This window comes from Puntigrus tetrazona, chromosome 18 (assembly GCF_018831695.1).
Source record: "Puntigrus tetrazona isolate hp1 chromosome 18, ASM1883169v1, whole genome shotgun sequence".
Taxonomy (NCBI): Eukaryota; Metazoa; Chordata; class Actinopteri; order Cypriniformes; family Cyprinidae; genus Puntigrus; species Puntigrus tetrazona.
The window spans coordinates 19,967,064-19,990,636 of NC_056716.1; the positions used below are offsets into that span (position 1 = coordinate 19,967,064).

Below are 23,573 nucleotides of genomic sequence, written 5' to 3' on the forward strand. Positions count from 1 at the left end.
GAAAAAAGCATTTCATCTAAAAATGTGCATGTTTCCCTTCCAGGTCTGAGCATCAAAACTCTTACAACCCTTACAATTTTATGCAATCTGAAAACATGTGCATATTCTGTCAACCAAAAAAAAAAAAAAAAAAAAAGTGGGTCAGCAGTTATTATATCATGTTTCTGTGGAGTTTCAGATCAACCTGATGTAGAAATATTATTCATCCGTAGACTGGAAAAGAGTGAATTATCAATATCAGACCGGTAGAAGTAAAAAAACAAGAGTGAGATTTCATTGATTATTAATTATCATTATTATCAATTATCAATCGCTTTTGTAATAAATCCTTGAAAACCTACTTATAAATTGATGCATACGTGGGCATTTATGCGGCTCATTGTGATCTCAATGTTCACCAACTAAATATTAAAAAATTGCTTCCTATTGGTCGACTAAACACAAAGAAATCATTCAATATACAGCACACAGCATATGTTTACATGCATTGCTGCAGTTTCGGTTCTCTGTCTTCCTAATGAATGTTTGATAGCTGCTGGATATGTAACTTGGCCTTTAAATGGCATCGATTTTCTTACCTGACGCTCCATTCTAGGGCGCCACTTAACAAGCAGTTGTTCCGATCATTACGGGCTCCTGATTCACACGGCGCAGCGGGAGACTAATTAATCGATCAAACTCGGGGTGTAAGCCGGTTATACTGTAGAAGGAGATGCTGATGACGAGTTTCATCACTGTGGAAAATTTTTTAGACGAAGACTACGTTGTTGACGCACTTAACAGACGTAGTTTAATGTCCACGAGGGGTGGTTTTATGAACAGAAAACACACAATATCGGCATTAGGCAGTAAAGGATGCATTGCACACAGCTCAGTACAAATCTTCCTTTGGTTTAGAGAAGACTAACAGCTAAGCACATTAAAGTCAAAAATACAACGTATACGGTCTGTGTCTGTGCTGCGAGACTACAGAAGTAAATTGGATTTTGAATTCTTCTATAAATACCTTTTTAATTAGCTGAGCAAGTCCTATCGGCCAACAATACTTAATCCCGAAGTCTGAAAATAAACTAAGGGGATCGGAATTTAAAAATAACAAGTGACTGAACAAACTTCACCCGAGATCTGATTGCGTAAGATAAATCATCACTAATATGGTTTTCTAAAGTGCCTCAGAGTTAAATAAGGTTATGGAAAATATACTATTGAAAGGTACCAGAAGGCAGTGAGGGATATGTGCAAAGTATAGGAGCTTGCTTAACAGTTCAACCTAAAAACCAAAGCAAAACACAAGCATTATTTACTTCATTTATTATCATAAATATATTGTATATACACTAATTTAACATGAGTACAATTCATATGTACAAATAAACTATAATAGACTGTTTTTCAGAACACACCTAAGGCCCATTTTCGAGAGCACGGGCAGTCAAAGACGGGCCATCTTCAGAAACATAAACCGACAGCTTGCAGAAAGACTAACAAGAATATCTTGGTGTGAATCCTCAGGAGGTCGGAAACACAACGATGAGCGACCTTAATACATCACCTATATAAACTGTGAAACAAATACCTGTTTAATACGCACAAAAGTTGTCATCTTCAGGCTGTAGGTATTTGCTGAGTGATGGAAACGCCATTTAGTGAGAAAAGAGTGACAGTTCGTTTAGGATTCAGATTTGCTAAAATAAAAGCTTTTATCCCGCTTCTTACTGTGATCTGTCCGGTTTTTACATTCATGGGTTGAGGAACCAGTCTGAAGAGTTTTTTTTTTTTTTTTTGGCTATTCCCTTTAAACACAGATGCATTTTACTAACACCAGTGGAGGTGATCTGCTCATCTCCACACCAAGAGCATCATAAATTACCTCCACAGTTTCACAGGCCTAACGTAGCAACGTGTTGCTTCCTCCATAAGAAAAAAAAATTATCTAAAGCCCTGAGCCACAGTCATCCACATAGACTATCTCCATCCATTATAGATTAATCACCAGGTACCCCAGAATTCCAGCTATGAGCAAAACGGCGGTGAAAATGATCCCTGCAAATACTTTCATCAGCCCAGTTTCTCCTTCCACCGTTTCTTTGGGTTCCTCCTCGCAGATCGAGATGACACCAACCGACGAATTCCCAACGCTCACGGTGGACTTCAACTCGGCTCCCGCCTCTTGCTTCGCCTCGACTGCCCACGGCGCCACCTGGACCTTCATCTCCATCTCCTCCATCATCTGGTCCACCTGAGCGATCTCGGTCTCCAGCTCTTTGAGGTCCACCGTGTCGATGTTGGCGTCGGCTTCGTACTTCATGTTTTGGACGCTCATGGCTCGAGCCGCGACGGTGGTGGTGCTGCCCGTCATTCCCGTCTGGATGAGGTGCCTCGTCGGCACTTTGAGAGGAAAATCCTGCCCGATCTCCAAGGACCGCTTCATGTCCACCTCCAGGAGCTCCACGCTGCTGGTGAAGAGCACCCAGAGGCGCTCGTATTCGGCTCGGTCATCTTTGCTGATGTTCTTGTCCTTCAGCAGAGCCGTGAGTTTAGTCCTGTTGGCCACGGCCAGCTCCTGGGCTTTCTTTCTGGTCTTTTTAAGTTCCTCTCGGAGGTTTTGGGAATCAGACGTGCTCCCCAGAGCGATGACAAGATGCCTGTAGCAAGCCGTGACTTTGTTGAGCGCGTCCAACATGGTCTTGCATTCGTCTTTGCCCATTTTCGCGCGGAGATACGGCTAAGTTTTTCGAACGAAAATCCACAAAACTAGTGAAAAACGCGCTCGATGCTAGTGTCTTTTAGTTTCCACGGGAGCGGAGCAGTCATACGAGTGCGCTCATCATCATCATCATCATCGCTCTCGTCATTGCAAATTCTTCACCATCCATGTTCCCTGTTGATGCAGACAGACAGCAGCAGTCGGGCTTATCACTAAATGGATCCCTAAACGGCTTTACTTGCGCTGCCGGAGATTAGAAAGCTTCAGTATGTCCGCATGAATTTAAAACGTCGCCTCTCTTCTTCTTTTCGCGCAACGTGCATGCCGTTCGAAACATAACAGGTGTTCATTTTAAAACTCCAAAAGGAACGTCTACCTCCATGACGTCACAAAGGCATTCCGAGAGAGAGAGAGAGAGAGAGCGCGCGCGATGTAAACGGATTCTCCGAAGGCGGAATGTAAACAAACGCCGGAGCGTTTCAAACGTGTCGTGCGACGTCTGTGGGTGCCGGTGATGGAGACGCCGAGGTTCGCAGACGGCAGCAGCGATCCGTTATTCGCCCGTCATCCGTGATCCGAGCTTAAATAGGAGTAAACGCTCGCCAGTGAAATAACCAGTCTAGCGCTCACATCCTGGAGGATCAGCCAAACCTGTCGCGATTGGTTGGCCGATACCATTTGATGGCGTTTTTTTTTCAAAGTATTTATACGCACCGTTTGGGATTTTGTTTTTGATATACCAACAGCTTTGTTGCAAAATGTGTCATATCGGGCTATTTAAAAACGCTTTCATATAATAAAATATAATAAATCGTTTAAGCTCCTATTTTGTGCCGCAGGAGATGTTTTGTAATAGTGAAGGAACAGGTGGCAGTGCTACCTTTAAAAAAAAAAAAAAAGAAAGAACATGCAGTCCGATATTTAATCAGAGCTGATATTCATAAACCATTACACTGATGGAATGGCTGAAAAGGTCTGCATCAAATATAGTCGTTCCTTTACTAATTTGGACGCCTCTCAAGCGGTTTTAGAACGCCTTGAATTTTTAACCCAGCTTGGAAGCGTTGATGCTGAGTGGCTTAGGGTTTATTTTGTTAACAAGCGAAGCTTACGAGAGCTTAAATATGGGCTTTAACAGAAATTGTGATTCTTATTTTAGATGGAGCAAACGTATCATAATTAGCTCTTTGAGGGGCTGTGCATCACATCAGGCTGACCCTAAAAATAGGAAACGTGTATGATTCAGCGTTTTTATAGAGATGCGCGATACATTTTGTACAGAATTCCCCTGTGAAAGAGGACTACACGAATAGAACAGTTTACTTTTAGATACAGGCCGTCCAACACAACGACCAAAGCTTTTAAACAATTCTGAACTACTTTTACTGCATTTTAAAAGTATTTTAAGCCTATTTCTAGGCTCTTTCTTTATCTCAAGGTTTTAGAAGCACTTAAAGGTTAAAGGTATAGTTACCCAAAACCCTTTTTTCCCTCATAATTTACTCTCCAAATCTACGAGTTTCTCGCTTTTGTTGAACATTAAATGTATTTAAATGAATATCGTTAACCAAACAGTTTGATAGTAATTGACTCCAATAGTATTTTATTCCATACCATGAAAGTTTTGCTAAATATCATTGTTGTAGCCTAACTCTGCATTCCCAGAAAAGATTTAGTCATCTTCAGTTGGGTTCTTTCAAATGGAAAACTGTATTGGACAAATCCTGAGTTTAAACTCCAAATATGATTCGTAGATAATCGTGTGTTTATGTGCTGTCTAGCATATGGTTATCAGTAAGATTTGTTTTCTATATGGGTCACTTTCACTTAATCACCATTGGCAACCACTCAGCCGTGTGCGGCTTTCATAAGCATCTCATTTCAAAACATCTTATGTCAGATTGGGTCTCTCATTAACAGACAGCCACTTGTTTGTTATAATGAAACCAGAGACAGAGTAGGCTATTAGATGTATTGCTCTCCAAGAGTACTTGTTCAATGAATATGTATTTCATAAACAGACAAAGATTTACATAAATCAATCTATCTATATGTATCCTAATTTATCACACATTTTTATTTAGTTATCCCTATGTTCGGTAAGTTTTCATAAAGAGCCTAATTGGGGTATTTCCTCTAAACTGAATGAGAAAGCATGCGGAGTTGAGAATGACAAATATATTTGAATGAAGGATTAGTCATGCATTAATAAGAAGGAAATATTGATTTTTGTTCTCAGTTTACCCTTTCCTCAGAGCATACGCGGATACAGAGCCGCACAGGCTGTGTAAAGGGGAAGAATCTGCTGCTATCGCCAACGTCGTGATTAGGATCCCAGACTGGGGCAACCATCAGCTGTAGCTTTGCTGCTGTTATGTCACTGTGGTCCCTGTGAGAAAGACTCTTCAGGTCTGCTCCAGCGGGACCGTCTCTGCAATTAGCTCACTGGGAGATGCTCTGAATAAAAAGCTGCAGCCAAATAACAATTAATTTACGGACCGCCAATGTCTCGTTTTTATCTCGTTTTAATCTCATTTTAAAAGTATTTTAAGCCTATTTCTGGTCCTTTCTAGTCTCTTTCTTTATCTCAAGGTTTTAGAAGCACTGATTTTATTTTAAACTTAAAGGTATAGTTACCTTTTTTCCCCTCATAATTTCCCTCCAAATCTATGAGTTTCTCGCTTTTGAACATTAAATGTATTTAAATGAATATTGTTAACCAAACAGTTTGATAGTAATTGACTTCAATGGTATTTTATTCCATACCATTTTTTTAATTTTATTCTTTAACATGTTTGCGCCACCCGATTTCATGAATGCGAGTATTAATAGTACGCCAAATAATACCCGTGGTATTGTTGAAGATGGACTTTGACGTGTATATGCTGGGTAGGACTGGGATTGTGGGGAAGATGCGTATCGTCATAGGAACACCAAAAACGTTGTATCATATGCACGCACGAGTTTTCATTTTTACTTGGCGTGTTGTAAAACAGATACATAGTTCCCTTCCGATTGTGTTGCATATTGTTTTGCTGCACAGCAAGAGCCACGATGACACTTCACCTGCTGGGCGACCCGAGAAGAAAAAAAACCTGCTGTGTAAATGCAGAGTAGGATATGCCATTGCAATCGCAGCCCCATAGGGTTAAAAACAGCGTGTCCCTGCAGGCCACTGGCTGAGTTGGCCTCCCATCACATCTGCCAGCTGTGCCACCACAATACGCCCATCCCAAGAGACTTCATATAGGCTGCATATACAGGCCTAATGCATCCTGGTATTCTTCGAAACACCATGCAAATACCAAGAATATGGTAATGCGTGCACCACCCTGCAGTGCAATTCATATTTAATTCGGGGAACAAGTCTATTTCATTTAATGGTACCTCGTTTGTTACCATCTGTTCAAAACCTAATCATGACATCTGGTGCTGGCAGCTTATTGTTGTTTTCATGAGTACCTTTACGAATTCCATATTCATTTCTGCTTTGAGCTGATTTGATCCGAGAAAATCGGGGAAAATGTTGCTTGATGTTTAATAGCTCTTCTCCAGTGGATGGAGAGCTGACCTGAAATACACCCACGGCAGGAAGCTCTTAGCCTTGGAGAGGGCAAATGAGTCCATAAGCTTCCAGCAGCTTTCATGTCAGAAGCAGTAAGGTTCATACTGGCAGGTTCTACACTTTCCCTGGATATATTGAACTTAAAATGTACTCTTTAAAGGCATAGTCCATCAAAAAATGATGCTTATAGTTCAACTGAATCTGTTTTGATTGGCTTAACTCCATGCATTTCTTTCTTCTGTGGAAAATATATTTATGTAATGTTGCTACCAAAACTGAAAAAGTTTTTAGTTTCCTTTGACTTCTATTGCATGGACAAAAACACTGTGGAAGTAAATACGGAAAGAAACTGTTTAATGTTTCAAAGTATCTTTTTTCGTGAAAGAAACACAAACAGGTTCAAAACAACACGAAAGAGAGTAAATTATGATGGAATATCTTTTCTTGGTGGACTACACCTTTAAGATTTTGGACCAGATGAGCTATCCTAAAAAGAACTTCCAGTAAATTAACTATGGAAAGGATGGCACATTTGACTGTGCCGAGCCGTAGAAGTGAAATAAGTGTGTTTACTGACCCCTTGGGGCACTTAAACATTTGCGGAAGATTACATATTAATGAGAAACACCGAGCAGAGGAAGACATACAGTTGTGAGTGTTTACTCAAGCAGCTTCACAGTAAATCAAACACTGAAATTGTACAGAAAATGTGCTAATGCACTATAAAGATGGTCTTTGACTGAGGGGTCACCAGCCCAAACCACAGGATGATCTGCACATGCTGTAATCCAGATTACCAGGTTACTAAGGGCCCCTGGATTAACACTATAATGCTCACTAATGCCCCTTTTAATGGAAGTAGCCTTTTCCTCACTCATCTTCTGACCATGTGAAATGGCTTCTTCAGATCAAAGTTTTCAAAAGGGATAGAGCACTTAAACTGAGGCAGGAGGATGTCAGCAACCAGCAAATAAATGTATATGCATTTACAGAACCTTCTGTACTTTTAGAAATACAAAGATTAAGTACACTGACGTTTGTAATTATATATCATATATTTAAATATATGCTACAACACTCAAAGCTAATATATATATATATATATATATATATATATATATATATATATATATATATATATATATATATATATGTATGTGTGTGTGTGTGTGTGTGTGTGTGTGTGTTAGACAAATTATTTTAGACAAAGTTTTTTTCTATAAATGTGACTTGAGACTGTATTTTTTTTTTTAATGAGGGAAAAATAAACTTTTAATGCTTATATATATATATGTGTGTATTTATGTGTAAGTATATATATATATAAATACATTTGTTTAAATATATCAGACTTCTTTGTTGCATATTTTTACATATATTTAAAGATATATTTCACTGTATTACATATTGCTGTATGGACACAAAAACGGAATACAAAAATTAAATATTATACAATTATTATTAAGTATGTCTTTAATGTTTAATAGAACGTGTAAAAAAATGTAAGCAGATATATAGATTTTATATTAATTTGGTGTAAACTCAAATCACATGACAAAATCATGGCTGATATGAATTCTAATTCATGGAAACATCAAGTTGATTGCATTGTTGTAAATGGAAATGAAAAAGCAAGCTGCATTGATCCCGCATCTCAAATGCAGTATTTCTTCCAAATATTTCATTCATACATACAGAAAAATCACTGTGCACAGAACTTTATGTTAAACATGTCCATAAAGTGCTTCTAAATATTCCATTCCGTGTTTCTTCCTCTAGATATCCAAATAGGCTGCAGTGAATATTTAGAGCTCCTTTTGGAGTTTTTGCGCATGCATTAAAAATAGATGAGCGTTTTATCGGCTGAAAATGAAGAAAAAAATAAAACAGCACCCCAGCCAGATGAAAAGAACGGTAAAAGGAGTGCTCGTCTTCTTTATTGAATTATTGATGGTGCGCTCCAGAGATTCACAGACTGTGTAGTTCCTGGCAAAGTCCTACACGCAATATCTGACCTGGCGTAACCGGAGATTCACATCCCCTTACTAGTGTCTTAATGACAAGCCTCATCATGGCTATTGAACCCAAGATAAATCTCGTTTGGCGTTTTAATCTATCGTTAACCCTTCTAGTCTGTTCGCACACACCCTTTATTATACATACCCCTTATATTCATATTTATACTTTAATGTAAATCTGCTGAGCCTCTCACGGGTGACCTTGATGCCATGCAGTTGCATTATGAACCATGACTTCTCCCCACTAAAAGGGATCATCTGGACAGGAGACGAAGCATCTGTCAGTGCCAGTTTTAGCACTAATCCCATCTCATCTTCACCCAGGGATAGCTGAGATCTTGAGGTGAGAGTGAAAGCTTCCTCTTGCTTCATTCCATACTATCCAATGTATATCTTGCAAAAAACAACATATACTTAAGCTCTCAAAAGACGGGGCATATTATTATCTTAATAATAGGTCTACCTGCACACAACTAAATAAAAATAGCAGTGTTGATATTTACACTAAGTGCAAATAATAATTCTAATTCTATTTACATTCTATTAAAATAGCAAGAGTGTCTGTTATTTGTACTGTATATTACAAATCATCTGATTTCAGTTATTCAGATTTTTTTATATTGTATTGTGAGAGTTTAGGAAATGCAGGATATCTAACACAATCTAATCAAACGTAATGCATGAATATTCAGCAACAAGCGATTTGTTTGTCCCCATGATGTCCATTTCCAGCTCACAGTCCAACTGTGACTTTTTATTTTACAGTACAGACTTTATAGCTCACTCTTTTCCCATAATTCTGAAAACGAATCACGATATCTAAACTTTTGTGAGACTTTCTTTCTCAGAATTCTCAGTTTCGAAACCATTTTACTCTGCATTTTGAATTTACAGAATATAAAAAAATGTAATTCATTTTTAAAATATATGTTTATATAGGCAACGCATCACATCACAATTCTCACTTTTTGCAAAATAATTATTTTATTTTTTATTAATTTCTATTTAAAAAATTTTTAAATAAAAAATATTTATTATTTTTAATTTTTTAAATTATTTTATTCACAATAAGCTGCGTAAGTAATCAGACATTCACAGCCAATCAGAACAATGTGTGGGCGGAGTCTCTTTGCAAGCACATTGCTCTCGCGCATTGGTTTCAGTGTAACTATGAAGGATATGGAAAATGATATTCAAACTCGCATTAGATGCGGTTTTAACAATAAATAAAGCACACAGTCAGTACCTGAAACTACAGTTGTACAATTCGTTAGAATATATGGTTAGAACGCATACATTTTTAGATAGATATCCCATGATATCCCGAGATATCCCATGTGTTCATTTAGGCATGACAGGCTTTTCTAAGCGTGTCCTCTTGTTTTAATGTTGTTGTTTAAAGACTTAAATTAATGCATTATGGGAAATATAGGTCTCTGCGATGCGCACTAATAAAATGAAGGTTTATTAAAAACAAAATACATATATTTAAATACAAATGCATACAATTTTATGTTTGATATGCTAAGCATGAATCTAAAATCAGCCTAGCAGTTTGAGAGACCATAACAAAAACTGAAATATTAATTCAGAGGGAAACATGATGTAAGTGTCATATTACTCAAGAACTGCCACTCAAATTATTCACAGCAAAAACGGCACGCAACTCATTACACGAAACTGCTGGATGCACTTTTGTTTCTGCATGCACGTTCGGTGAATTAACTTTGTCCGCGGAGGCCGTTTCTGAGAGGTTTGTAAAGGCTTTTAAAAAAATAATTAGCTCTGACTCTTAAACCCAGGTTTTTCCACGCGGAGGGGCTCGTGGCATTAGTGGGATGTTTAATAATTCAGGTTTAGTCAAAGATGTTTTGTGCAGACTGTTACAGCGTCGCCACCTGCCAGGCCTGCTGTATGTGAGTCATTATGAGCCGAAGCACTCGCTGCTCACTGCTGCTTCAGTTTGGCCAGGTGACAAAATCATTATCCCTTCAATGCTCTTTGCATACTACAAGCAGCATGGAACAAAACGGGGCGATGAAGAGAATTACGGCGCGCCGTTAATTTCACACTTTACGAGATTTTAACATGCAAACGATACCTTTAAAAACTGAAATGACCTTTGATCGGATCCAAACATGCACAAGCACAGTCCATATATTTGATAGTAACATTATTTTCACAACAGTCACTTAAATTCTAACATGCATGTATTAATAATCATAATATAATATTCTAAAATATATGTGAATCCTGATGAGAATGTTTAATTTGAGAGATATAGGTTTATGATGACTAAAAAAAAATCATTATAAATTAAAGGCTGTACAACAAACACGTCCATATACTTTACCATTTGAATAAGTATTTTAAACATTTATTAAAATGTTTTTTTTTTTTAATTACACTAGAAAGAATAGAAGAATAGAACAGAATAGAAATCAATTCTAATAACCGTGTTTTTTTACATTACATTAGAAAGAATAGAAGAACAGAATAGAATAGAAATCAATTATAATAAGTGTGTTTTATTCTAGTTCAGTTCTAATTGCATTACTTTAATATGATGACTTTTTAAAAACAACATTGTTGCGAAACTACTTTCACAAAGACAGCAGAAGACAGAAATAAAACAGACCCTTACAACACATTCGCACATAAATACATTCAAAATCTAGGTAAAACACGGTAAATGTCTCCAACAAATTACTTAAGACACATTTGACAGCTGAACTGTTTAGGGAACAAGTGAATACTTATATTGGTTCAATTTAATTTTTGATAGTCTATAACAGGAGCCCGAAAGAAGCATAGAGAAATGGTCACTGTCCAAGAGCACAGATTGGACCCAACTCAAGACATTTCTATTAAACAAGAACTTCTTTGTTGACCTTCCCATTAATTCACATTAACATTAACTATTCTATTTAATGCATTTTTACACCATTACACCAAATAAATGTTTTTTTTTTAGAAACCTCATATGACCCCTTTAAAATGCTTTAACATACTTGTCAAAATTTCTCAATGGTAGTGTAAAAAACACACCATCTTTAACCTCTCAAAATCACCATCACCACCGAGCTATTCAAGTCCATGTTGCTTTAATGCTAATGAGCTCCGCTGACTCCGCCCCTTTCATCCGCGGGATGACGAGCAGACTTTAAACGTTAAACTAGCAGGCTAATTAGCAGGTTATTGAGAAAGGCAATGTGCAGAGATTCACAAAAAATATTATACTTACTTCTTCCGAAGCTGATTCACGAACATAGATGCGTTTAGGCAGATAATGCATAGGCACAGTCCTCAAAACAAAAGTAACGACAATCCTCTGCGTCTCCAGCGGCTTGGATGTCGGGAGAAAATGGCGACTGCTATATTCATTATTACATCCAGCAACCATCCGACACATTTCGTCTTCCCCTGCACCAGACCAGCGTCGATACAAGCGATGGGTTGCTTTGAACGAATCTTTAATGTGATTCGGAAAGAACGAGTCGTCCTGGGGAGTGCTTCGTTCACTCGCGCATGCGCAATATCTTATAGATTCTGTACTGAAATTAGTTGGAGATGAAGTAATTAATTATCTTTCCTGATCATACTGCTTTGGTTAAAGCTTGTGGGGCTGTCTCGCAATCAACAAACCACTCAAACCTAAAGACTTGTCAGATAAGAGGTGAGGTGAGCTAACCATAGACTAAAGACCCAAGTAAACAATAAATCAGTCGTTTCTGTTTCTCATAGCATTATAGTTTTGTATTGTTTGTTGTGAGATCAACGTTTGCGTACATAGTAGATACATTATGGAAGTGACTCGTGACATTTTAATTATGTTTTGCCAAAATGAACGAAATGACTCGAAAAAATTTTCTTTTTTTTTGAACGAGAAATGATCACTAGGGCGGGTCTAAGGTAAATCAAACACAGTGGGAGGGGCCTGTGCAGAACTACGTCATTCTGATGGAAATCTCAGAACAACCTAATTTGAGAAAGGGGATTTTTAAAACATTTTTTTATGATTATATATAGAATAGATGTGTACACACACTTCCAATACACATTCAACAACAAAAGTGAATTTTGCACCCCTTTAACTAGCCTATGTAAACTTGCAAGTGCTGTTTATTTATTACGTATAGACTTTGGCTTGTATATGCCATGCAGTGGACAAGATTGGGGTGGATGGGTGTCACATGCACACAAAAACTGCATGCATGTACTTACTTTATACTCATCAAAGTCAATTTTTGCATATAAATACCACCAGTTTTTGGTTTTATTTGGAGTGCTATTTATACGTATTTTCAAGAGAACGGGCTCATCCTTTCGATTTTAGGTTGAATTGTGATTTGGTCTGAACTTTTAGTCTGATCAGGTTTCGTAAGGGTTTTGATGGACTCATGATAAACTTCTTCATAAATCCCAGAGTGATATTGCTAATATATGGGGTGTGTTTTAGTAGGTGCATGTCTGTGAGCTGGATGAGCTCGGCTCTGATTTGAAATGCACTGTGGATGATGTTGTGTTATAAGCCCAGCTGTTGCTCAAACAGACACTGTCAGACGCGGCCTGAGTGTTCCTGAACAGAGGTGCAGTCTGGGAAACGGAGAGAGCTCCTGTCCTGTTGGCACGCTTCAGCCTTTAATCTGCTTGAGCTTTTGCCAGCAGCGCGTGGCTGCTGACTTTTTATTTATTTATTTGGTGCGACAGAGCAGAGGATAAATGTTGGGCCACACAGTTTAGGGGTGGAGGAGAAAACGGTTTACCAGGAAACGGTTTAAGGGAAATATTCATAGAAGGACACTAGTGATAAGCCTGATGAGGCATTAAAAGCACCAAGAGGTTATAAAGGACACGAAGAGGAAAGATCACAAAGCATCATAATCATACCTATCACCATTACATGATATCTCGAAGAGGTTATGACTCACTGCGGTTTACGATGAGCTTCGATACTCGAATGAATCTGAGAAGTCATTATTTAAATGATGTTTTAACTTGGATTATGCATGGATATATTTGTCAATACTCAACAGAGGAAATGTGCCTGAGATCTGTAGCGCCACCGTGTGGGGAATACAGTCAATTTACCCACACACCTTTTTGATATGAATATGAATGCTATATCCAAAGTTTATTTATTTAAGTATAAATCTAAATACATGCTTTTAAGTAAAGGACTAAAGCAAATAAAAGTAAACTTAATTTTTTTTAACAATATTTGTAGACATAAATATTAATTTTGGCTGTAAAATTGCTTACGTTCCTGCATAAATCTACATTTGCATTGTAGGTGTTTTATTATTATTTAAAATAATTATTAAATATTATTACTATGAAATAATTTTATTTGAATAATTAAGCTTTGATAACTAAGTGTGTTCGGTTTTACTTTCTTGAAAATGCCAAGACAACAAATACATTTTTTAATTTGGTATTTTATGTGTTTATTTAAAGATGTATTGGTAAAAATCTAATTCCTCCCTATTATGCTAAATGACAGTTTTACACTTATCATATTGTGACATTTTTATTTTGACGTTGCCACAAGTTATTTTACACATGAAAGTAGAAAATTTACTTGCATTTATTTTTTTAAATGATTTTTGTGAATGTATTTTAATGCAGACACCAAAATGGTGATGTCCAATTTATTTATTAATTTATTTAATATTATTATTTATTTAATTAAATATTTTTTATATATTAATTTATCTATTGTTCACCATTTATTTATTATTATTAATTCACCTTTTACTATTTGTTAACCAGTCACAGACTATGATATAAAATATATTACTGAATTTCATATAGTTTAAAATATCGATTACAAAGAAAGTAACATGTATGACGCGTTGAATCCACGTTACAGCACATATTAATTTGGTCTTCTGCACAGTTGCCCTTTGAGGCCCTACTCTATACAAAATAATAATTGTTGAATTGCCACTGAGACAGAAAGTGAGCAGAGGGCACCTGATACCTCCCTGGAGGTGCTTATTAAATTAGGATGCTCCCAGCGCGCTGCAGCTCTCCGCAGCCGCCGGTAGGGGTCAGAGACGAGCGGCGTGTGCGAGCGGCCTGTCACTCATCAGACAGCCGAAGCAGCAGAAATGATCGCACTGGACCCCGGAAGTGTGTGTGACCCTCATCATTATTTCTCACCTATGAAACCCTTTAAACAGCTTGAGAAATGAAACGATCTATTTATATCTGCCCATCGCTCATCTGAGAATCACAACTGGTGGATAAAATCTGATTTCGGAGGCGGTAAGCGAAAGAAAAAGCTCGGTATTTCGATAAAGAAAGTGAATCGTGGTGATGTTTGGGTGGCTGCGATTTAGCAGCCGATTTAAATGTGTTTTGCTGCTTTATAAGGAGACTGTCAGAATAGTTAAATAGCTCGTTGCTGATATATTAGGTGTAATTCGGGCAGGTTGAAAATATTATAACCGAACGACGAGTTAGATGAAGGGTGTGCCGGGAGATTCATCTTAAACAGAAATAAACAAATATATAGGTGTGTTGTTGTGATGGTTGCTATGGACGTTTGCAAAATAACAACAAGTAATCGCAGTATACACGCTAAATGTTGTGCCTGTTTGTTATTTTTAGCTGCCCGGGAAAAATTTCGCAAATCAAAACACGTTTCCTCATAACAGGCCAGTGACACTTTCGCTTTTTTGTGTGAATTAAAGTTTTAGTTTTTTGTTTTTTTATCGTCACTATTATTGATGTTTGGGCTTACGAACACGAATCTTTTGATAGCAGGGCATATTTTTGATTTAGTTGGTTACATCTGGCTGAGGGAAACTTTGGGTTTTTGGCAGGTTGAAATCAAACACGGCGTTATCTGATGTGTCAAAAAGGTGGTAATGAAACCTAGCTTATGATAGGCTCTTTTCAAAGTAGCTTTGTTTATGAAGGATTTAAAAGGAGAGCTTAACTGGAAATGAATGTCATATCATGGCTTACACGCCCTGATATTTTCGTGAAACACAAAAGCTGGGATGAATGTCGAGATTTTTGAGACGTTGTCATGTAAGCCTTCATTGGCTATTTACTTAAGTATAGTTATTTAAAATCTTGTAATGTGTCATTGGTGCTGTCTATATTCATTTAACAGTTAAGGATTCAGTATAAGCACAATGTATACTTCATGACTCTTTGTTAAACACAGTACTTTTCAAATTGTAAGCGTAAACTAGTGTTAAAAGTCACAAAAATTATATATATATATATATATATATATATATATATATATATATATATATATATATATACATACATATACATATATATACATATATATATATATACATACACACACACACATACATATATACACTGTACATATATATATATATATATACATACATACATACATACATACACATATATATGTATATTTGTATGTATGTATGTACAGTGTATATGTATGCATGTACGTATTAATTATAAAACAATGGAATATAGTTGAGTCTGTGTGTTATTTTAGGGTTCAGATTTGGATTTGTAAACTATAGAGCTTGTTTATACATGTATTTAAATGATTATTAGAGATGAAGGCTAATTGTGTGTAAGGCTGAAAATAAGGCTCTTATCTGCATTGCTCCGCTTACTGACACACTTTCACTTCTTGCTGTAGGTATAATCACTTACCCCATGATTCTCTGTATGTGTGTGTCCTCTGCAGGCTCCAGACTGTGGATGCCTTTGAGTTCAAACCCGACAGGGTTCGAGAGGATGTCATTGTGAGGGACGCTCTGCGTGGTAAGTCATTTGCATCACTTCAACAAAACCCTCACAGTATGTAACAAATTTTTAATTTGTCCGAAAATCAGAAACGTTCCGGTGAGCGTGTAGCGTAAACGCTCTCACAGTATTTTACAGTCTGTTTTCTGCTTTGGAATGGGTGTACGTTGTCATTTTTGGCACTGACCATTCAAATCTTACTTTTAGGCTGTTTGGCCTTTTGTTTTGTGAACGATTTGCATCTCAAAAGTATTTATGTAAATTAGATGCTAAGTTTCAGCCCAAGCTGCAGATAGAAACTTCTTCCTTGTTTCTTTAACAAAAGACAGCAGCTTGGCAGTGAAGTTCCAGTGATACGGGATAATAAATGGTTTCCATAGCATTATAACAGAGCTTCATTTTGAAGCTGGCACCCTCCCGAAGCTTTTTACGCACTGAAAGTTTAATTATATAAACATGAGGCTTCTTAGATTTTGACTTTCACTTTATTTGTGTCTGTTTCTAGCGGATGGAGTTGGGAATTTTAAAATATTTAGTGGGTTATTATATTATTTAGAGAGCAGTGCATGCTTGATTCAAAGTATTTTAAAGTTTGGGGTTGGTAGTCTCTTTTGCTCACAGAGGCTGTTATTATTAAAAAAAATACAGCAAATCTGTGGTGTATAATTACAAATGTTTTATTTATTATTTCTTCTAAATGATCAACATTACCCCAGTCTTCAGTGTCATTTCATTCTGAAATCTGATTATAATTATAGCTAATTTAAGCTGAACCATGAGTAAACATTTATGTTGAGTAAAGTAAAATAAAATAAAAATTCTGTTGTTGCCAAAGCAGTTTAACTTGATGTACTGAAACAATTTACTTGAACTGTATCTTAAATTAAAATGAAAAATTAAATTACAAAAATAAATCTAATTCAATTCCACCAACTCAAGTCTGGTGGTTCGAGTCTTTCCTTAAATAGAAGTTTATAGTTTTTTTTTAAATAAAAATTGTGCATTTAATCATTAGGAAAAGTAACTCATCTTTCTTTAACCAAACACAACTTGAGTTAATAATTTAATGTCTGTAGCATCATCAGACTATCAAATTAAGCAGTGCATGTGATGCTTGGCATAGTAAATAATGACAATTACGTATTTAGCAAATAATTTTATTAAAAGCGACTTACAGAGCATTGAAGGATATACATTATATGCGTTCAGATACATGCATTTTGTGTTGCCACAATTGAAAAAAAAAACAATATTGGATTACCTTTTACAAGAAAACACAGTTTCGGTTCACCTGCTTATAAAAAATATTTAATGTTACTTGTCATTTGTGAGATGTACTAGCAACCCTATAATCGTTTCACTGTAGTGCACATGTTGTAAAGCTTTCCAATGCTTCTCCTATGTGCATAAAGTAACATTATCAGTGTCTGCCACTGGGTGTCTTGCTCGTCCTGCTCATCGTCTCTCTCTCTGTCTTTTTGCAGGTGAGAATGCAGTCTTCAGGACACCGGTTGAGGGATGTGGAGCAGCACCAGCCCCTGCTCGGCGGAGGAGAGGAGGAGGTGGCGGTCAGCCGCGTCTGGTTCATCCAGGACAGCTGCGGGATGGTGTGCGCCTTCATGACCTGGTTTCTGGTTATGTACGCAGAATTCGTGGTGAACTTTGTCATGCTGCTCCCCTCCAAAAGCTTCTGGTACTCTCTCATCAACGGCGTGGTGTTCAACTTCCTTGCCGTGCTGGCACTGACGTCACATCTGCGAACCATGCTGACGGACCCGGTAAGAAAGGACCGTTATTTTGATTCAGTGCGGTAATGAACATTTTATGATGGGTGTTATTGATGTAAGTTGTGCCGTGTTTATCAGGGAGCTGTTCCCAAAGGTAACGCCACTAAAGAATACATGGAAAGCCTGCAGCTGAAGCCAGGAGAGGTCATATACAAATGTCCGAAATGCTGCAGCATTAAACCAGAGAGGGCACACCATTGCAGGTATGACCAGCATCTGATCAATTACTCAATCTATTACAATCTACTGTGTTTTGCGGCTTTTTTCAAAGTCGGACCAGCACCGAAACCAGTTCATTTATGTCTTGCATTTAAATTGACTGGCAAATCTTTTTGCAATTTGATTGAATAAAATCCTCCCTGTCTAAATACAATATAGGCATTGATATGTAAACATGGCTTTTCATATTTTAATGTGTTCATAACTTAAACCATAACTTAAAGTCATTTCTGCAGTTTAGTTTCAATATATGCCACCAAAATTATTTTATGCATTTATTTGATTAAAAAATACATTAGAATTTGCTGTCTAAAGTAACTTTTTTTCTATTTGAATATATTCTATATTCTATATTCGCCTTCGCACGATCCTTCAGAAATCGTTGTAATATCCTGATTTGCTCCTAAAAGGAAAAAATCCTATTATAAGTGTTGAAAACGGTTGGGAAGCTGACAGGAAAGTTTAAAACAAAAGCACTTCTATAAAATAGAAAGCTATAGAATAGCTGATATTTGTTCATTGTTAACTATTAACTACTATTGACTTTTCCCTCAATAATTTCATAATTTGCTGCTTAGTTTGTAGGGTAGCTGTTAAATGTAGTTATTAATATTGTATTAAATGGTTAATATTTTTGTGTTTTCTGTATGCTAATAAAATAAAGCGTCTGTGCTATTACTGATTAATTGATGAGGTAAAGTATTATTCTAGTAAAAAAATCTAGTAGTGTATTGTTTTTTTATTTATTTATTTCAAAAGACCCAGAAAAGTCCTGTTTTGTCTTCCATATCTACTTGAAATCAAGTCATTTTTTTAAAGGCCAAGCATCGGTGACTTCTAGACGTTCTCATCTTGTTTTCTTCTGTTTTGTTTGTTGTAGTATCTGTAAGAGATGCATCAGGAAGATGGATCACCACTGTCCTTGGGTCAACAACTGTGTGGGCGAGAACAATCAGCGATTCTTTGTCCTCTTCACTGTGAGTGTGTCTGAGACTGCCGTCTCTTCTTTATAATTTTTTCGCGGCGGACCTGCTGACCTTCTCTTGCCTTAGTTTTAAAGAAAATACACGATTGATCTGTTGGCATGAGCTGTGAGCACACGATCGGTTCTAAAGCAGTTATTTGTTGGTATTGTGATCTTTGACGGCTGTAAAGACAAATTATCTACGGATAAGCTAATGTCCCGTGCTAATAAATAATTATTGAATTAGTTTTTTATTATTCTAAGGTTTCCATTTACACTTTATATTGCTTTATTGCCCTTAATATTACCTTTACTCTGATAAACGTAAGTGCGCAACGATATTTAGAGGTTTTCATCATAAAGTGTCAGCATTTTAAAACATGACAAAAGCATTTTACGTGGAAAGTGGTAATTTATATTTGTGGTTTTTTTTTTCAGATGTACATAGCCTCCATTTCTTTGCATGCGCTGTGTCTCAGCGGTTTCCACTTCTTCACCTGTGTCAAAGTCCAGTGGAATGGTGGGTAATAGACATTTGAGAGCGGAGGACAGATGATATCACGTCATACGTAGTGAAGTGTTCAAGAAAACACTTAGCGTATATATTAAGTCAGTAATTATTACAATCTTCCAGCACTGATTTTGTGTTGTTGTTCTCTGCTCTGTAGAGTGTAGTGATTTCTCTCCACCGGTGGCGGTGATGCTGCTGATTTTCCTGTGTCTGGAAGCACTGCTGTTCCTCACCTTCACCGCTGTCATGTTCGGCACTCAGATTCACTCCATCTGTAATGATGAGACGGTAGGTCGACTTCCACAACCCTCCGGAGTTACTCTGACCTGGACTTTTACAGTCATGTCTGTTTTATTATTTATTATAGTGTATTATCATTTTTTTAAGAACAACAACCCTGAAGAATTAGTTATATTTTAATATATACATATTTAATAAATTAATATTATATTTTAGTTATTTTTATTGCGTTAATCCAGTGGTTCCCAACCTTTTCTTGTTTGAGGCACCCTTGGAAAGCCTTTCAAAAGTTCCCGCACCCTTATAAGGAAATAGATATTTAAAATCTCCGTAGCTTTTTATTATTATTTATTTATTTGTTTCATTTCGAGAGTTTGCATGCAACAACACCTTATACCTAGTCCTAGATGATATGAGAAAACTGTTTACACTGATTCTGCCTTAATAAAAAATTTTGTTGAAATTTTGGCGGCACCCTCAAAGATCTCACGGCACCCCCTTAGTGCCGCAGCACACCGGTTGGGAACCACTGTGTTAATCTATACAATATTTGTGTTTTTAATTTTTATATGTATAATTAAGCAATAAAAAGATATTTTTATTTTATGTCACAATATTGCTCAGATCTATTATATTATAATAATCATATTTTATTATTAATATATATATAAAATGTATTTTATTTATATATCTTCAATTCAAATTCACTGCGTTTGAGTTTAACATTTTTATTTTCTGCTGTGTATGTTTTATTAATCGTAAAATATATGCAATTGTAATTTTTATATATAATAAAGCAGTAAAAAGTTTCCCCCATTTTATGCTTCACTATTTTTCAGATCTACATTTCAAATTGAGTTCATAGTAAAATACTAATATGCATATATTAAAATTATTCATTTTATTTGTATTATATCAATCATAAATGCATTTTAATTTAGTTTTAAATAATTAATAAAAAAATAATAGACAACTTTTATTCGGAAATGTAATTTTATTCAGAAAATATAATTAACATTTTAAAAAATAATTCTGCTTCGACAATTTTTACATTTTTACAACTTGAAAGACTATATAATTATTTAATACTTTCATTAGATGTATGTTTAATTGTATATTTGTACTTATATATAAACAAACTTAATTGTAAAATTGAAAATGTTTCATCTTATGAGTATAGTATTGCTTCTTTTTTAGTTCTGTATCAATGCACTGACTGTACCAGCCCTAACTCTACATCTCTCTCCTGACCCGTGCAGGAAATCGAGCGACTGAAGAACGAGAAGCCCACGTGGGAGCGGCGGGTGCGATGGGACGGCATGAAGGCTGTTTTCGGCGGGCCGCCCTCTCTGCTCTGGTTCAACCCTTTTGCTGGACTCCGCCTTCGGGTTCTGATGGTTCGCGCCCGGAAGAACGGAGCCGAGTTCTCCGTCTGAGTGAAGAATGCTGTCTAATAAGGCACAGCCGTCTGCCTTCATGCCTATTACCCCCCCTCACATAGGACATAGGACTCCTTCCTTTAATGCTGAAGCAGGTTTGGAGGTACTACGGTGAAAACCTGTTCAATAACTGATGTCGCTCCTGGAACAATGAGGCTACGTCTCGATACAGCCTGTCTGTGTCCACACATTAATACCTCGGACGGCGGATCATTCTTGTTATACTCGCATCGTCTTCATGAACATAAGCACTCATGGGTTTTTATTTGCTTTCCTTTTTTTTTTTGTTGTTGTTCTGAAATTTACGGAGCATTTGAAGGGTGTTAATATCCGTTATCCAGCCTGAAGTAATTGCATCTAGAGCTACCGCGCGGCAAAAATAATGGTTGCGATTGTTGAAATAGAAATAGATCATACACCAAACAGAATGTGTTTTGCCAAAAAAAAAAAAATTATAAAATAATTATGCGAGTCTCACAAAAACTGTCAGGAAATGCCCACGTGGTTTTATATATATATATATATATATATATATATATATATATATATATATATATATATATATATATATATCAAAATCAAAAGGAAAAAAAAATAAAAATTATATTGTACTGTATTTCTTCACCTATTATTTTTCTATTGAAAGTAAATATGTCATTTGCATTATTGTAATGTAATCTATTATTTTAAATGTTAAGTGTTTATACATCAGGATTTTTTTTTTTTGTACTGAATATAATTAATATTCTTAATTTTATTTCTTTATTATTCCAACGACTGTAAGGTCTGTTTCGCATTACAAGTAATGCTCAATGCACAAAAATAAAATAAATATAATTATTCTTTTCCTTTTGATTTTAGTGGAAGTGGGTATTTTATTGTGAGAGTTTGCAGCTGGTTTAGTCACCTTGTCTTTAGCACATACCCTAAACGATGTATTCTTGAGATGATGATGATGATGATAATAATAGCCTCATCCTAAAGTCTTGAAATTAATGTCGATCTCGCAAAGAACTTGAATGGACGGCGTGACTATATATAATTCTTACATTGACCTTAAGCTGCTCTGTGAGATAAATAAAGACAAATCACATTATGCCATACATAATTAAAGTATGTCCTCTGCGCACGAGGCCCACGGCTGAGCCAGGAACTCTTAATTAACGCGCAGATTACAATTTTAGCACGCGCCAGTAAAAGAGCTGACGTGGACGGGTGGTGAGACTCGTCGGTTTGCTGCACAATTGACCGAGGCTGACTATCACTTTGTGTTTTATGTCGTGTTTCTCGTTGCATCGTGTTTTCATCGTCTTGTTCACTTTTTGTCGGTAGATTGCTTTTACCTTTTAGCTTAGAGAATCGTTTCAAGATGACCACTATGTTTGTTTGGTTTTTTTTTCCCCCTTGTGGAAAATGTTTTTATCATATGAAGCTGGAACTTGTTTGGCAGGGTCGAGACGATGTGTGTGTTGCTTTGGTTTTCGAGGGAATCTCACAAAATCTGTCAAAAACAGCTATATTTGACCCCCAAATTAAATGATAAAAAAACTACAATTATGTTTTGCATAAAGATAATGAGGCACTTGTGTATGTGTATATATATGTATATATATATATATATATATATATATATATATATATATATATATATATATATATATATATATATATATATATAACACAATATATAAAATTCCTTTTTAAATTATATATTAAAATATTGCAATAAAAAAGTTTTTTTTTTTTTTTTTTTTCTCTTTGTAAAAATAGTCTATTTACTCACTTTAATTTTTACCTGTTTAATTTAAACAATTAATGAGTTATCAAATATAAAAATCATCAATCCTGATGTTCCTAAATATAGACTTCATTTTCTTCATGCAATATATAATTAACTTTTTTCCCTTTTTTATTTTGGAGTCCTGGATGTATTTTTGACTGGCTTTGTGAGATCCGCTTTTGCTGTATGATTACAAGATTAGTTGTTTTTACTTTAAAATATATATATTTAAAATATAAAAAAATAAAAATAAAAATGGCAGTACATGAGAATTCTATCACAGCACTAAAAGGCCAGTTTGGATTGTTTTAGATAGATTTTAAGAGGCTTAGAAAAGCACTCCATTTACCAAGCAGAACAGATGCATATGTGTGTTAATGCTCTCGGATATTATGTTTACAATATTTGAACATGTATTGATGCTTAGGTTCTTGTATAACAGCCATTCAGGAAGTCCTCTGGTAAAGCCAACTGTGTTTGAACAAAAAAAAGGACTAGGGATAAATGGATATTGAAATTTTGAGCCACTCTGACATTTGATTCATCGATATCCATAATGCTAGATTCTAGATGAAATAAAACTACAGA

At 36.0% G+C, this 23,573-nt stretch overlaps 2 protein-coding genes across 2 annotated transcripts; one reads left to right on the top strand and one right to left on the bottom strand.

Annotated features, from left to right (window-relative positions):
* Nucleotides 1-1,294: 1,294 nt before the first annotated feature.
* Nucleotides 1,295-3,362, bottom strand: si:ch73-167i17.6 (regulator of G-protein signaling 9-binding protein). Its single transcript, XM_043216840.1, has one exon. It carries the CDS (start codon nucleotides 2,705-2,707, stop codon nucleotides 1,979-1,981), a length of 729 nt encoding a protein of 242 aa, XP_043072775.1. The 5' UTR covers nucleotides 2,708-3,362; the 3' UTR covers nucleotides 1,295-1,978.
* An 11,035-nt stretch (nucleotides 3,363-14,397) lies between these two features.
* Nucleotides 14,398-21,751, top strand: zdhhc7 (zinc finger DHHC-type palmitoyltransferase 7). The gene is made up of 8 exons (XM_043216838.1): nucleotides 14,398-14,560; nucleotides 15,987-16,063; nucleotides 17,530-17,823; nucleotides 17,911-18,035; nucleotides 18,932-19,028; nucleotides 19,454-19,535; nucleotides 19,684-19,814; nucleotides 21,026-21,751. Exons 3-8 carry the CDS (start codon nucleotides 17,536-17,538, stop codon nucleotides 21,200-21,202), a joined length of 900 nt encoding a protein of 299 aa, XP_043072773.1. The 5' UTR covers nucleotides 14,398-14,560; nucleotides 15,987-16,063; nucleotides 17,530-17,535; the 3' UTR covers nucleotides 21,203-21,751.
* Nucleotides 21,752-23,573: the final 1,822 nt, after the last annotated feature.